The sequence below is a fragment of the Cervus elaphus genome, chromosome 23, assembly GCF_910594005.1.
Source record: "Cervus elaphus chromosome 23, mCerEla1.1, whole genome shotgun sequence".
NCBI lineage: Eukaryota > Metazoa > Chordata > Mammalia > Artiodactyla > Cervidae > Cervus > Cervus elaphus.
This window is the reverse complement of record NC_057837.1, coordinates 75,525,309-75,538,682: the sequence shown is the minus strand read 5'-3', so window position 1 is coordinate 75,538,682 and position 13,374 is coordinate 75,525,309. Positions and strand designations below refer to the sequence as shown.

The 13,374-nt window shown below is 50.0% G+C and overlaps 1 protein-coding gene across 4 annotated transcripts in view; it reads left to right on the top strand.

The window, feature by feature from the left end:
• Positions 1 to 13,374, top strand: part of SULF2 (sulfatase 2) — a 127,657-nt gene that overhangs the window by 37,878 nt on the left and 76,405 nt on the right. For all 4 annotated transcript variants that reach the window (XM_043884517.1, XM_043884516.1, XM_043884519.1 and 1 more), the window contains exon 3: positions 12,482 to 12,721. In XM_043884517.1, the coding sequence (XP_043740452.1) occupies positions 12,482 to 12,721 (240 nt within the window). The remainder of the gene's footprint in view (positions 1 to 12,481; positions 12,722 to 13,374) is intronic.

The following is a 13,374-nucleotide window of genomic DNA, read 5'->3' as shown; positions in this document are numbered from 1 at the left end:
GAAACATCCCAGGCAGGGAGGAACTGCTGAGAACTTTGAGGAGGGCAGCAGGACCTGGGGAGGGAGGGAGAGAAAGGGTACGGGTGAGGGCAGAGAAGAGATGGAGGAAGGACCGGATTTTATTCTCAGGCCAATGGAAAGTGACTGAAATGTTCTGAGCAGGTCAAGCACGCATGATTCATGCTTTCAGTGGCTCTGGCTGCCGGTGGAGAAGAAGTGGGGGACAGGAACACAATCTGATAGACCAGTTGTCCCGGTGGGAGGTGATTGGGGGTGCTGCAGAAGGGAAGGGGGTAAGTGAGCAAGTTTTGTTTTGAAGGTCAGCACGCCTTGTTGGTGGAGTACAAGTGGGGGGGGAGGGAAGGAGAATCAAGGATGACTGAGGTTGTTGGCTGAGCTCTTGGGCAGATGGTGGTGCCGTTTACCGAGACGGGAGACTAGGGGAGGAGGGATGGGTTTTCACACTTGGGACAGACGTCAGCTGCTTTGCCAACATCACCCACCAGGACAGTGGCTGGGTGACTGACTCTGTGGCCCACCCTGAAAAATGGGCAGAATACCTTGGAGAGGCTGCCTCATTGAGGCAATGGCCTCTGGCAGGGGCAGCGAGTTGGCAAATTATTAGTAAGAGGGACGTTTCTGGGTGGAGTTCCTCGGGGCGGAAATGACCAGTCATTGCTGGGCACCATTGTTATACCCATGACCTGCCCTGCCCCAGGGCACCTCCCCTCCATTGAGAAAGCCTGGGTTGGAATTTTTTCCCAGAAGCTTTTGCTGGCTCTGGTTTGCAGGGGAAAAAACACACTGCATGATTTTTCTCATTTTTTTCAGTCTAGTGTTCATTAACGAAATTCCACTACTGCCTCTTGAACATCTGCTTTAACTGATTTTGGGGTTAAGAACCAGTTTTAAGCCTTGGATTTTTATCGCTAAACTCAACAATAATATTTAACTTTATTTTGTAATCGCCGAGGGTCAGGAATGGTTCCTCCTCTGCCACCACCATGAGGAAACCTTATTTGAGAAGCGGGTCCCAGGAATCCAGTGGATTTTTCTGGATTGAGTTGCAGGCACAGCAGTTGTTGCCAACTGAAAGCAGTGAGAACACTCCAACAGGAGGAGGGGGATCAAATGTAACTGCTCGGGAGACAGTGGAGTCCCTGGGCCAGAGGCAGCCTCTGATTGCTGCCGTTAGTTTCCCAGGCCTTGCCCTTGCCCCGCTGCTGGGGATAGAGCGCTTCTGGGGCCCTCGGTCTGATGGGGCCCAGCCCAATGTGGCCATTCAGCAGGTGTTGCCACGAGCTGGCAGCTCACAATCTGAGCCAGTGACATTGCGGGGATTCCAGGGACACTCACGGGCCAGCTGAGGGCCAGTCGAGGGCTGTCACTTAAATTCCAGCCTGGCAGGCAGCCACCTGCAGCTGGAGGCTGGTACAGGACGGACGTGCTTCCCCACCTGTGGCCTGAGCTCATGACCCCCCACCCAGAGCCTGTCCAGGGCAAGGCTCTGTGCCAGCTTTTACTCAAACCCACCACCCCTCTATACCCTCTTAAAGCCTGTTCTCTGTGGGTCTCCAGGCCACAGTGTTACTTTGAAAGTTTACTTAGCTGGTCAGTTCAGCTGGAATAGAACCAGCTAAGGGGTGCAAGGGCTTCCCTTGAGGGTCAGATGGTAAAGAATCCACCTGAGACCCAGGTTTGATCCCTGGGTCAGGAAGATCCCCTGGAGAAGGGCAAACCCAGTGCGGCAGGGCCAGGCCAGGACTGTGGGTGAGGGGAGTGGGCCTGATGGGGGCCATGCAGACTGCAGGGGGGCCCTTCTAAAACCAGCCTTGGCTACTCAGACCCACCCACCTGTGTGCCCATCAAGGCCAGATCTGTGTATTTTCATGCTAAGCCTAAAATCCAGATTGATGTGAAATCTCCTGAATAAAACTCAAAAGTTAGCAATTAATTCAAATTTTTAACCACTTCCGAGCAGACCTAAATCCAACAACATGCAGACAAGAGTCTGTCCGGAGACGCTCAATTTGTGAACTCTGTGTTACACTATATATAGTTGGGAGCTACTGTAATTTGCATTTTTAAAAGCTAACATGTTTTGGATCTTTTCTATATGCCAAGCATTGAACTAAAGGCTTTGCATATATTTATCTCAATTAAAATTCTGCAATAGTCTAGGTAAGAAACAGCAGTGGTTAAACATTGATTTAAGTCAAGACCCTGGGTTGGCTAACCATGTCCCACCTCCCACAACTTTCCCAAGGAGGGTCCAACATCACAGACTCTATTTACCTCTCATTTTAAGAAGACAAAGATCAGAAAGCGTATCTCTTAGTTATCCATCTAAACCAACGCCTCCTCTGTTATACCACTCAGGTTGGGGGCTCCAGAATTTTGTCTTGGGGAAGGGGGCATGTAGGGTGTGTCTTCTCTCAGCTGACATAGACTTCTAGGACAGTAAGTGGACATGAACCACCCAAGTGCCAGGAATGGCCAAAATCAGGTCATGTTTTGAATCTTGAGAGCCCCAGCACCTGCTGAGTCCCCAGAGATGGTGGTTGCCCTGACCCAGACCTCTAGAAGTGCACATTAAATCAGCATTTCCCAAATGCCTTTCTATGTATGACACAGGTCATCACAAAATCATCTTATGTGACAGGTTGACAAACATTGATTTTTACTACTTACAAACCTCTTTTGATATGCTTCCAGAAAAAAAATCTGAGTAGCACATCAAATCCAGAATTTTACATTGTCACTTGGGTTGAAAACAAAGTTTTTAAAGCCACAGTAAAGAAAAATATCAAATCAAGTAAATAATAGCCCAGGTGGTGCACTGAGAGCCGCCCAACCCCTCCCCACCCAAAAAAAAACAAGCAGTGGGAAAGGGAGTGGGCAGATGAGGGTGCGGGGGAAACACCATGCTTCTGGCAAGTGCGTGGTTTGGGCACCAAAATTTAAGTCATCAGGGTGGGGAGGGGGCCTCCCCAGTCCATCGGAGTCACCGAGAAAGGTGTCAGAGTGACCTCACCCTAGCAAGGGAGGAATGTGTGATCACGGAAGGAAGCCGGCTGTGTTTTTGTCTGCGTGTCCCCAGGCGTGTGTTGGACAACAGGAGTTTTGGTTGGCTGGCCTTTTTATTTCTGTGTGGCCTGGTCTTCCAGCCCCTTCCCTCCCCGTCGGAGCTGTCCATCTGCATGAGGGCTGTGCCAGGCAGGGAGATTAGATCATATGCTTTCCCGTTCCAGATGTGGATTTATCAGGCCCCGTCACTGTGGCTGTTCTCATCAAGCAGGTTACTGTCCCCGAGGGGAGGCTTAACATGTCGTGCTGCTTACGCCCAGATGCAGCTGTCATTTAGGGCATCATTAGATTGTGCTCTAAGAGCAGATTGACATGGCTTCCCTGCGGCCGGCTTATTTGGGCCGGGGCGGGCACCCGAGCAGACACGTGCAGGGAACTGTTGGAAAGAGCAGACCATCACTCATGAGACTTGAGGGGCATGTGGTGACCCTGCTTTGGAGCCCATTACAAATAAGAAACAGTCTTGCAGGCTGTTTGCCTTTTGCCAACGCAGCATCCAGGGCTGCTGACTGCAGGTGAATTATTCACCGGGCGGCAGAGCCCTGCTTTCCAGGAGGGTCTGAGAGGTCGGATGGGCGGCCAGCTTTGTCCCTTCCGCAGTCTCTAGAGCCCGAGCAAGGCCAAGTCCTCGTTACCGGGCGCTTCCTTCTTTTTCTTGTGGTCTGGGAAGAGCAAGCAAAGGCTTAATTCTGCCTGGACTGCCCTAGATTCATGCCTTCGAGAAATATTTATTGAACGCCTACTGTGTGCCAGGCGCTGTTCCAGGCCTCAGGGCTGTGGGGCATAGTCAGTGGTCCCAGCTCTCGTGATGCTGACATTTAGGGCTGCAAAGAGGGTGACCAGCAAGATGAAGATGTAAATGTGCCAGAGTGTTGAGTTGGCCCCAAAAGTTCATTCAGGTTTGCCAGCCAATGCTGGCAAAACCAGCATGGGAAAACCCGAACAAATTTTTTTACCAACCTGAGATATAGTGTGTTAGATCAACACATGCGGAGTTGAAAATGTAAAACATAAAAAGGAAAAGGATGTGAAATACTGAAGACAAGAGAGTAAAATTGTGGATGTGGTCAGCAGGGCAGGCCTCACAAAAAAAGAGAACTGTTTTTTTTAATTGAAGTATACAGTGTTGTAAGTTACAGGTGTAGTGTATAGTGATTCACAATTTTTAAAGGTCATGCTCCATTTATACTCATTATAAAATATTGGCTGTATTCCCAGTGCTTCGGAATATATCCTTGCAGTTTATCTTATACCTAATAGTTTATACCTCTTAATCCCCTGTGTGTACATCACCCCCTCCCCCCAAGAGGAGAACTTTTGAGTAGAAACAAGGAGGGGTGAGGACCCAGGCCCTGGGATTGCTGGGGAAAGGCATCCCCAGCAGGAAGAACAGGCTGGGCAAAGGCTCTGGGGCGGGAACAAGTTGGCAAGCGTAAGGAGAGGCGAGGACCACAGAGGGCGGGGAAGAATGGGGAGCCTGGTCCCGCAGGGGCTGCAGTCAACCTCACAGACTTTGCTCTCTGGGTGAGTGGGAGCTGTGGGTGATGCTGAGTAGAGGCACTGTGGCTACTCCTCTGGAAATAAACGGCCAGAGTCCAGGTGGGAAGCAATGGACCTAATTCAGAGGAAAGAGGATGACCGCCTGCCTGGGGAGGAGGCGACAAGACTCTTGAGTGTGGGTGTCCTTTAAGAAAGAGCAGCAGGCTCTGCTCATGGACCGGGTGTGGAAACAGAAAGATGGGAGAAGCCACGATTATTGCCTGAGTAACTGGAGGATGGGACAGTTGGTCCATAAAGAGGCTGAGCACTGAAGAATTGATGCTTTTGAACTGTGGTGCTGCAGGAGACTCTTGAGAGTCCCTTGGACTGCAAGGAGCTCCAACCAGTCCATCCTAAAGAGAATGAGTCCTGAATATTCATTGAAAGGACTGTTGCTGAAGCTCCAACACTTTGGCCACCTGATGCAAAAAGCCAACTCATTGGAAAAGGCCCCGATGCTGGGAAAGATTGAAGGTAAAAGGAGAAGGGGGTGACAGAGAATGAGATGGTTAGGTAGCATCACCGACTCAGTGGATGTGAGTTTTAGCAAACTCTGGATGATAATGGAGGACAGAGGAGACTGGTGTGCAGGAATCCATGGGGTCGCAAAGAGTCAGACATGACTTAGCAACGGAACAACAACAGACTAGGGCAGTGGGGAGGACCTCAGGGGCCCCCCAAGGTGTCTCTTAGCAATCACATCACTGGGCAGACAACTGTGGGTTGTGCCAAGCGCCAGCCATTCCCTCACCCTCCCACAATTTTCACTGTGTCCATGTGCCACTTGTATTGCTGTTTTTTGAAACGGCTGTAATTATTTTTGAGAACGGGATTCTACTACCCTAAATGAGAAGCTAGCGTCACTTGCCCTAAGTAGAAGGAAAGTTAAACCATGCGATCAAGTTTAAGCTAATACGGCTGTCCACCCGGAGCTTCAAGGGGGTGGCCTCATCTCTTCCCTTTGAGATAGGAAGTGTGTGTGTGTTAAGGACGTGACCACCTCCCTGCACCCACCCGAGAACTTTCTCCTGGACTTGATCAGAAGGAGTGAATGGGAATCAGTTTCCCACCCTGGGGTCCCTGGCACTTGGTGACGTGACCCCGAACCACTGTCCCTGCTGGTGCGTCAGCTAAAGTCACATCCGGGGTGACGTGGGGACCCAAACGAGAGTCCCAGGGATGATTCTGACCCTCACTGAAGCTGAGGGTTACAAAGCGTGTAGGGACCTCCGTGCCCCTCCTGGGTTCATCATCAGCACCCCTGCGTGGTGTCCACTGGACGCTTCTTGGACGTGACACAAACCCCCCACCTCCGCCATCAAACACGCTGGGCTGAAGTCCTCCCGTCCCGCTTCCCCGGCTCTGCAGTTCTCACCAGGCACCTAACTCCCTGCGCCCGGCTCCCTCTTCTGTTAAGTGGTTTGCTGGGAGGATTTGCCCAGCACAGTGCGTAAAGCAGAGTCCGCCGACGAGTCACCACGTTAACCGTGATTGTTACGGATGTGCAGCACCGCCCTCTGCCCCAGGGCCGAGTTAGAGCTGTCTCAACAATTAGGTTGTATTAGGAGCTGCCACACCACGGCCTTCAGGGACTGGCAGTAATGTGACGGGGCAGAGCTGGCGTCCGACTATAGAAGGTGCTGGGCAGCATGGCAGACACAGAGCACATCGTCTGTCAGCTGCTATTTGAAGTCAGAGTTTTTTTTTAATCCACTACACACAACACATACACGCGTATCATGGACATAGACCCACTTGGGGTCCTGAGTTATATGGAAACACAAAGAGTGAGATATATTTTTGTGTTAATTTAGCAGATGTTTGTTGAGCGGTCACTATGTGCCAGGCACTGTTCTGGGCTTGGGAAGATGACAGTAAAGAGAATAAGCCTAGATCCCTGCTCCCTCGGAGCTGTTCCACTGTGGAGCAGAGGGCAGCACGCAAATAAGTGAACTGTCTGACGGCAATAAGTGTTGGGGGGCCAGGTGAGGCAGGGAGGGGCCATGGGGGGTGCTGGAAAGAGGGGCAGCAGTTTCACTGTGGGGCCAAGAACGGCCTGTCAGATATGGGAGGTTTGATGAATAACCTGGAGGAGGCTAGAAGGATGCACCCCAAGGCTGGTGAGGCCCAGGGCTCTGCTGGACGCTGAGACCGAGGCCTGCTCCCTCTGCAGGTTCCGGCGAGTTTGCAGCAGCTGGTGGAGGGGAGCTTCGGAAAAGCCCACCACCTCCATCCCCTGCAGAGGGAGACTTCACACCTGGTGTCAGTGGCTGACGTGTCTGACTCTCTGCGATCCCATGGACTGCAGCACACCAGCCTCCCCTGTCCTTCACTATCTCCCAGAGTTTGCTCAGATTCGTGTCCACTGAGTCAGTGAGGCCATCACACCTGGCAGAAACCCTCTAATTGCCACCAGTTACAGATGGGGCCCGTGGGGACTTCTCAGGAGGACATGTGACCTTGGCGACAGATGCTCACATAGTTCCAGGGCCTGATGATTCCTGGTCAGACACAAAGCCAGTTCTTGGCCCACCGGGGTGACCTTAGCCAAGAGGCTCAGGAAACACACCTGGTTCCAGGTGGGCATCTCTTACAAAACTGCTTCAGCGCTGGGCTCAAGAGGGCAGGCTCTGCTCTGTTCCCTTCAGTTGTTCAGTGAGATATTACAGGGCATCAATTATATATTCCTGGGGGTAGGGGGTGGACAGCACCCTGGATCATTCAGAACTCTCCATCCAAAAGCAGAGGCTGATTACAAATAAGGGCACTTGTAAAGGAAACCATTTCAGAAGGAGAGAAATGCTAAGAAGAAACCTACACGGCTGTGATAGCAAGTAAGAAGGGAGGTCCTCCAGATGGGGTGCTCGGCCAGGACTTGTTGAGAACGTGACTATTGAGATCCAAATAATCGGACAGGCCAGCAAAGCAAAATCTCAGAGAGGCACTCCCCAGCAGAAGGGAGAAAGCAAGTGCAAGGATCCTGGGGCAGGGGTGAGCTTGGAGCCCCTGAGAAACAAAGAGGAAGCTCGTGTAGCCAAGTGAGCAAGGGGCAGGGAAGTTCAGTTCAGTTCAGTCGCTCAGTCATGTCTGACTCCTTGCAACCCCATGGACTGTAGCATGCCAGGCCTCCCTGTCCATCACCAACTCCCAGAGCTTGCTCAAACTCATCATATCCATCGAGTCAGTGATGCCATCCAACCATCTCATCCTCTGTCGTCCCCTTCTCCTCCCGCCTTCAATCTTTCCCAGCATCAGGGTCTTTTTCCAATGAGTCAGTTCTTCGCATCAGGTGGCCAAAATATTGGAGTTTCAGCTTCAACATCAGTCCTTCCAATGAATATTCAAGACTGATTTCCTTTAGGATGGACTGCTTGGATCTCCTTGAAGTCTAAGAGTCTTCTCCAACACCACAGTTCAAAAGCTTCAGGTCTTTGGCATTCAGCTTTCTTTATAGTCCAACTCACATCCATACATGACTACTGGAAAAACCATAGCTTTGACTAGACAGACCTTTGTTGGCAAAGTAATGTCTCTGCTTTTTAATATGCTGTCTAGGTTGGTCATAGCTTTTCTTCCAAGGAGCAAGCGTCTTTTAATTTCATGGCTGTAATCACCACCTGCAGTGATTTTAGAGTCCAAGAAAATAAAGTCTGTCACTGTTTCCATTGTTTCTCCATCTGTTTTCCATGAAGTGATGAAACCAGATGCCATGATCTTAGTTTTCTGAATGTTGAGTTTTAAGCTAACTTTTTAACTCTCCTCTTTCACTTTCATCAAGAGGCTCTTTAGTTCTTCTTCACTTTCTGCCATAAGGGTGGTGTCATCTGCATATCTGAGGTTATTGATATTTCTCTCTGCAATTTGGTTCCAGCTTGCGCTTCCTCCAGCCCAGCGTTTCTCATGATGTACTCTGCATATAAGTTAAATAAGCAGGGTGGCAATATACAGCCTTGACGGACTCCTTTCCCAAGTTGGAACCAGTCTGTTGTTCCATGTCCAGTTCTAACTGTTGCTTCTTGACCTGCATGCAGATTTCTCAGGAGGCAGGTCAGGTGGTCTGGTATTCCCATCTCTTGAAGAATTTTCCACAGTTTATTGTGATCCACACAGTCAAAGGTTTTGGCGTAGTCAATAAAGCAGAAATAGATGATTTTTTAGAGCTCTCTTGCTTTTTTGATGATCCAACGGATGTTGGCAATTTGCTCTTTGGTTCCTCTGCCTTTACTAAATCCAGCTTGGACATTTGGAACTTCACGGTTCACATACTATTGAAGCCTGATTTGAAGAATTTTTAGCATTACTTTGCTAGCATGTGAGATGAGTGCAATTGTGCAGTAGTTTGAGCATTCTTTGGCATTGCCTTTCTTTGGGATTGGAATGAAAATGACCTTTTCCAGTCCTGTGGCCACTGCTGAGTTTTCCGAATTTGCTCACATATCGAGTACAACACTTTCACAGCATCATCTTTTAGGATTCGAAATAGCTCAACTGGAATTCCATCACCTCTACTAGCTTTGTTCGTAGTGATGCTTCCTAAGGCCCACTTGACTTCGCATTCCAGGATGTCTGGCTCTAGTTGAGTGATCACACCATTGTAGTTATCTGGGTCATTAAGATCTTTTTGTATAGTTCTTTTGTGTATTCTTGCCACCTCTTCTTAATATCTTCTGCTTCTGTTAGGTCCATACCATTTCTGTCCTTTATTGTGCCCATCTTTGCATGAAATGTTCTCTTGGTATCTAATTTTCTTGAAGAGATCTCTAGTCTTTCCCATTCTATTGTTTTCCTCTATTTCTTTGAGTTGATCACTGAGGAAAGCTTTCTTATCTCTCCTTGCTATTCTTTGGAACTCTGAATTCAGATGGGTATATCTTTCCTTTTCTCCTTTGCCTTTAGCTCCTCTTCTTTTCTCAGCTATTTGTAAGACCTCCTCAGACAACCATTTAGCATTTTTGCATTTCTTTTTCTTGGGGATAGTCTTGATCACTGCCTCCTGTACAATGTCATGAACCTCTGTCCATAGTTCTTCAGGCAGTCTCTATCAGATCTAATCCCTTGAATCTATTTGTCACTTCCACTGTATAATCGTAAGGGATTTGATTTAGGTCATACGTGAATGGTCTAGTGGTTTTCCCTACTTTCTTCAATTTAAGTCTGAATTTGGCAATAAGGAGTTTATGGTCTGAGCCACAGTCAGCTCTCGGTCTTGTTTTTGCTGACTGTATAGAGCTTCTCCATCTTTGGCTACAAAGAATGTAATCAGTCTGATTTCGGTGTTGACCATCCGGTGATGTCCATGTGTAGAGTCTTCTCTTGTGTTGTTGAAAGAGGGTGATTGCTATCACCAGTGCGTTCTCTTGGCAAAACTCTGTTAGCCTTTGCCCTGCTTCATCTGTACTCCAAGGCCAAGTTTGCCTGTTACTCCAGGTGTCTCTTGACTTGCTACTTTTGGAAGTCAGTGGCAAGGATACACAGAAGAAGAGGTGGCAAGAATATACAGAATGCTACTGCTAAGTCGCTTCAGTCGTGTCCGACTCTGTGCGACCCCATAGATGGCAACCCACCAGGCTCCCCCATCCCTGGAATTCCCCAGGCAAGAACACTGGAGTGGGTTGCCATTTCCTTCTCCAGTGCGTGAAAGTGAAAAATGAAAGTGAAGTCGCTCAGTCGTGTCCAACTCATAGCGACCCCATGGACCACAGCCTACCAGGCGCCTCCATCCATGGGATTTTCCAGGCAAGAATACTGGAGTGGGGTGCCATTGCCTTCTCTGAATATACAGAATAGATGAAGTCAAAGAAACGGGGAGGTGGGTTCGAAGGCCGATCTAGACGGGTCTTAGACCCCCAGTAGAGAACTGGTATTTTCTTCTGAGTGTGAAGGGAAGCTGCCGGATGGTTTGCAGCAGTGAACAGACGTGATCTGTGTTTTCCCTGGGAAAGCACTAGCTGTTTCCTTCCCTGTTTGGCAGAAAAATGGGTCAAGGAGCCATGTAAATCTCCTTTTCCGTCTTTGGAGACAGAGTGCCGAGGTGGGTCTGATGTGTTGTTTTCAGGTCTCTAGAGGTGGTTGGCTCCCCAGCAAGAATCAGACACCGGATAGACCCTGGATGGTTTCCTGTTGCTGTCCTAACAAATTGCACAAACTGGCTGGCTTAAAACAACAGAAATTTACCGCCTCACAGCTGTGGAGACAGAAGTCTGCAATCACAGTGTTGGCAGGGCTGTGATCCCTCCAGAGGCCCTAGGGGTGAATCCTTCTCTGCTCACCCAGCTCCTGGAGGCCCGAGGAGTTCCTTGGAGGAATGTACGTGCCTCCCTCCGATCTCTCCTCCATCTTCACATGGCCTTCCCCTCCGTGTCTGTGTGCCTTCTTCCTTCTGTCTCTTGGAAGGACGCTTGTCCTTGGATTTAGGTCCCACATCCTAACCAATCTCAGTTCAAGGTGTTTTAGTACCTCTGCAGAGACCCTTTGTCTAAATTAGGTTCCATTCACAGGAGCCTGGACATAGGACAGGAACATATATTTTTTGGGGGAGGGGCATCATTCAACCCACTATAGACCCTAAGTACTGCAAGGAAAAGAAAAAAAACTGAGGATGGCCGTAGAAGGAAGAGAAAAAGGATTTCCATGAACCCTCCTATGTGTCTGGGTGCTGGCCGGGTATGCAATTACACATCCATTCCTCTTCACGCATGTACAGAGTACCCGCTGTGTGTCACACACTGTGGGGCACTGGGGACTCGGCACCGAGCAAGGCGCAGTCTCTGCAGTCTGGAGCCCTCGGGAGAGCGGACGGCGTGCAGTAGGGTTTCCACACAAACTCCTTGCCTCCCTGCACCTTACTCTGCTCACAGCTTCATTGAAAAACGAGAACAGGTGTGAATGAAATCACCATTCCTAGTTTATTGAGAAGTCCTAGTAACACATGTGTAAATAAGAGCTCAAGGGACTCAGAAGCCACAGCGATCCCAGGGAGGTGTGGCTGCAATGACGGGTGAGATGTGCGGGGAGGTGGGAAGTGGGTTCCAAGCTAGAAGAACCAGGTGGACAAAGGCAGCCACCACGGGTCGTGACTGACACAGAGCGTTTCAGCAGAGACAAGATGTATTCGGTGAGAAGGCGGGCTGGGGTTGCCAGGTTGGCATGATCAGATTTCATTAAGAGGGAACAGTTCTTGGGAAAGTTCCAGAGGAAACAAGGTATAATCTTCTCTCTGTTTACACAGTGGTTGCTTTCCAAAAAAAAAAAAAAACCCACTGTATATTAATACCCTGCAAAAAAAAAAAAAAAAGATGTTCTGTTTATATGCAAGACAAAGTTCTTTACTAGACTCAGATAACTTATGAACAGGTTTTTACCTAACCACTCCTATGAATGCCTAGTGGAACTGGGGACTGGCAGAGTACTTCCTCATTGCACTGAGGTCTGAAAGTGAAAAAAAAAGAAAGTAAAGTTGCTCAGTCGTGTCCGACTCTTTGTGACCCCATGGATTGTAGCCTACCAGGCTCCTCCATCCATGGAATTCTCCAGGCAAAAGTCCCAGAGTGGGTTGCCATTTCCTTCTCCAGGGGATCTTCCGGACCCGGGGATCGAACCTGGGTCTCCCACATTGTAGGCAGACGCTTTACCGTCTGAGCCACCAGGGAAGTGTTGCAAGCTGCTGCCCACAAATGCCAAGAGTGCCCACCAGTCAGTCCCTGGAGGTTTCCAAAATGCAATCCCCTCCTGAGGGGTGGGGGTGCCACCCTACTCAGGGCGCCTCAGTGCCCGTCTCTAACTGTGTGGTGCCCGACTGGGGCGCACGCGTTGGAGATCGGCCGGCCCGCGTCTCACCTCCTCACTCTGGTTGCAGGTTCCATGCAGGTGATGAACAAGACGCGGCGCATCATGGAGCAGGGCGGGGCGCACTTCATCAACGCCTTCGTGACCACGCCCATGTGCTGCCCCTCGCGCTCCTCCATCCTCACCGGGAAGTACGTCCACAACCACAACACCTACACCAACAATGAAAACTGCTCCTCGCCCTCCTGGCAGGCACAGCACGAGAGCCGCACCTTTGCCGTCTATCTCAACAGCACCGGCTACCGGACAGGTGAGCCAGGCTGCCGGGGTGGGCGCATGCGCAGGCTGGAACCGCCGGCGTGGTACCCAGGGCCCTGCCTCGGATCGCCGCCTTTTCCACTGTGGTCCCTCTGCTGCGGGGCGGGGGTCCCAGCAGCTTTAATTTAAAAGCTATGCCTTGCCTTCTAAATGCATTAGAGAAATAGATTTATTTGCTCATAGAAGGGCTTGAAAGTGACCTTTTCAACAGAATTTGAGTTTCGTTTTGTTTTTTTTTTAAGTGAGCCCCTTTAAAGTTTGAAATACAGTACAGAGGCCGTGGACGAGCAGGAGCGTGAGTTCTGTGTGAATTGTGTCATTTAAGCCGCCGGGGACTACTTCATTGACTTAAGGCCATCAGCATGAAACAGGCTTCCAGAAGAACACTGGGGTGGGGCACGGGGATTAAAATTGGCGTGGAGGATGGAGAGGCCCGTGCGTGGGGACTGTGGCCGCTCTGCAGATGGCAGCGCACTGTTCGTCCACCCTTGACCGTCTGCTCTGCCCAGGGTGCTCCATCCCCTCTGCTGTGGGTGCCCACAGTGTTGCATCCTAGGTGAAGAGTGAGTGAGACTTTCTGTCTCTTTATCTTGCATGAGGTACTTTGGTGGGTTCTGGAGACTCACCTGCCAGGCTGGTTGCCTG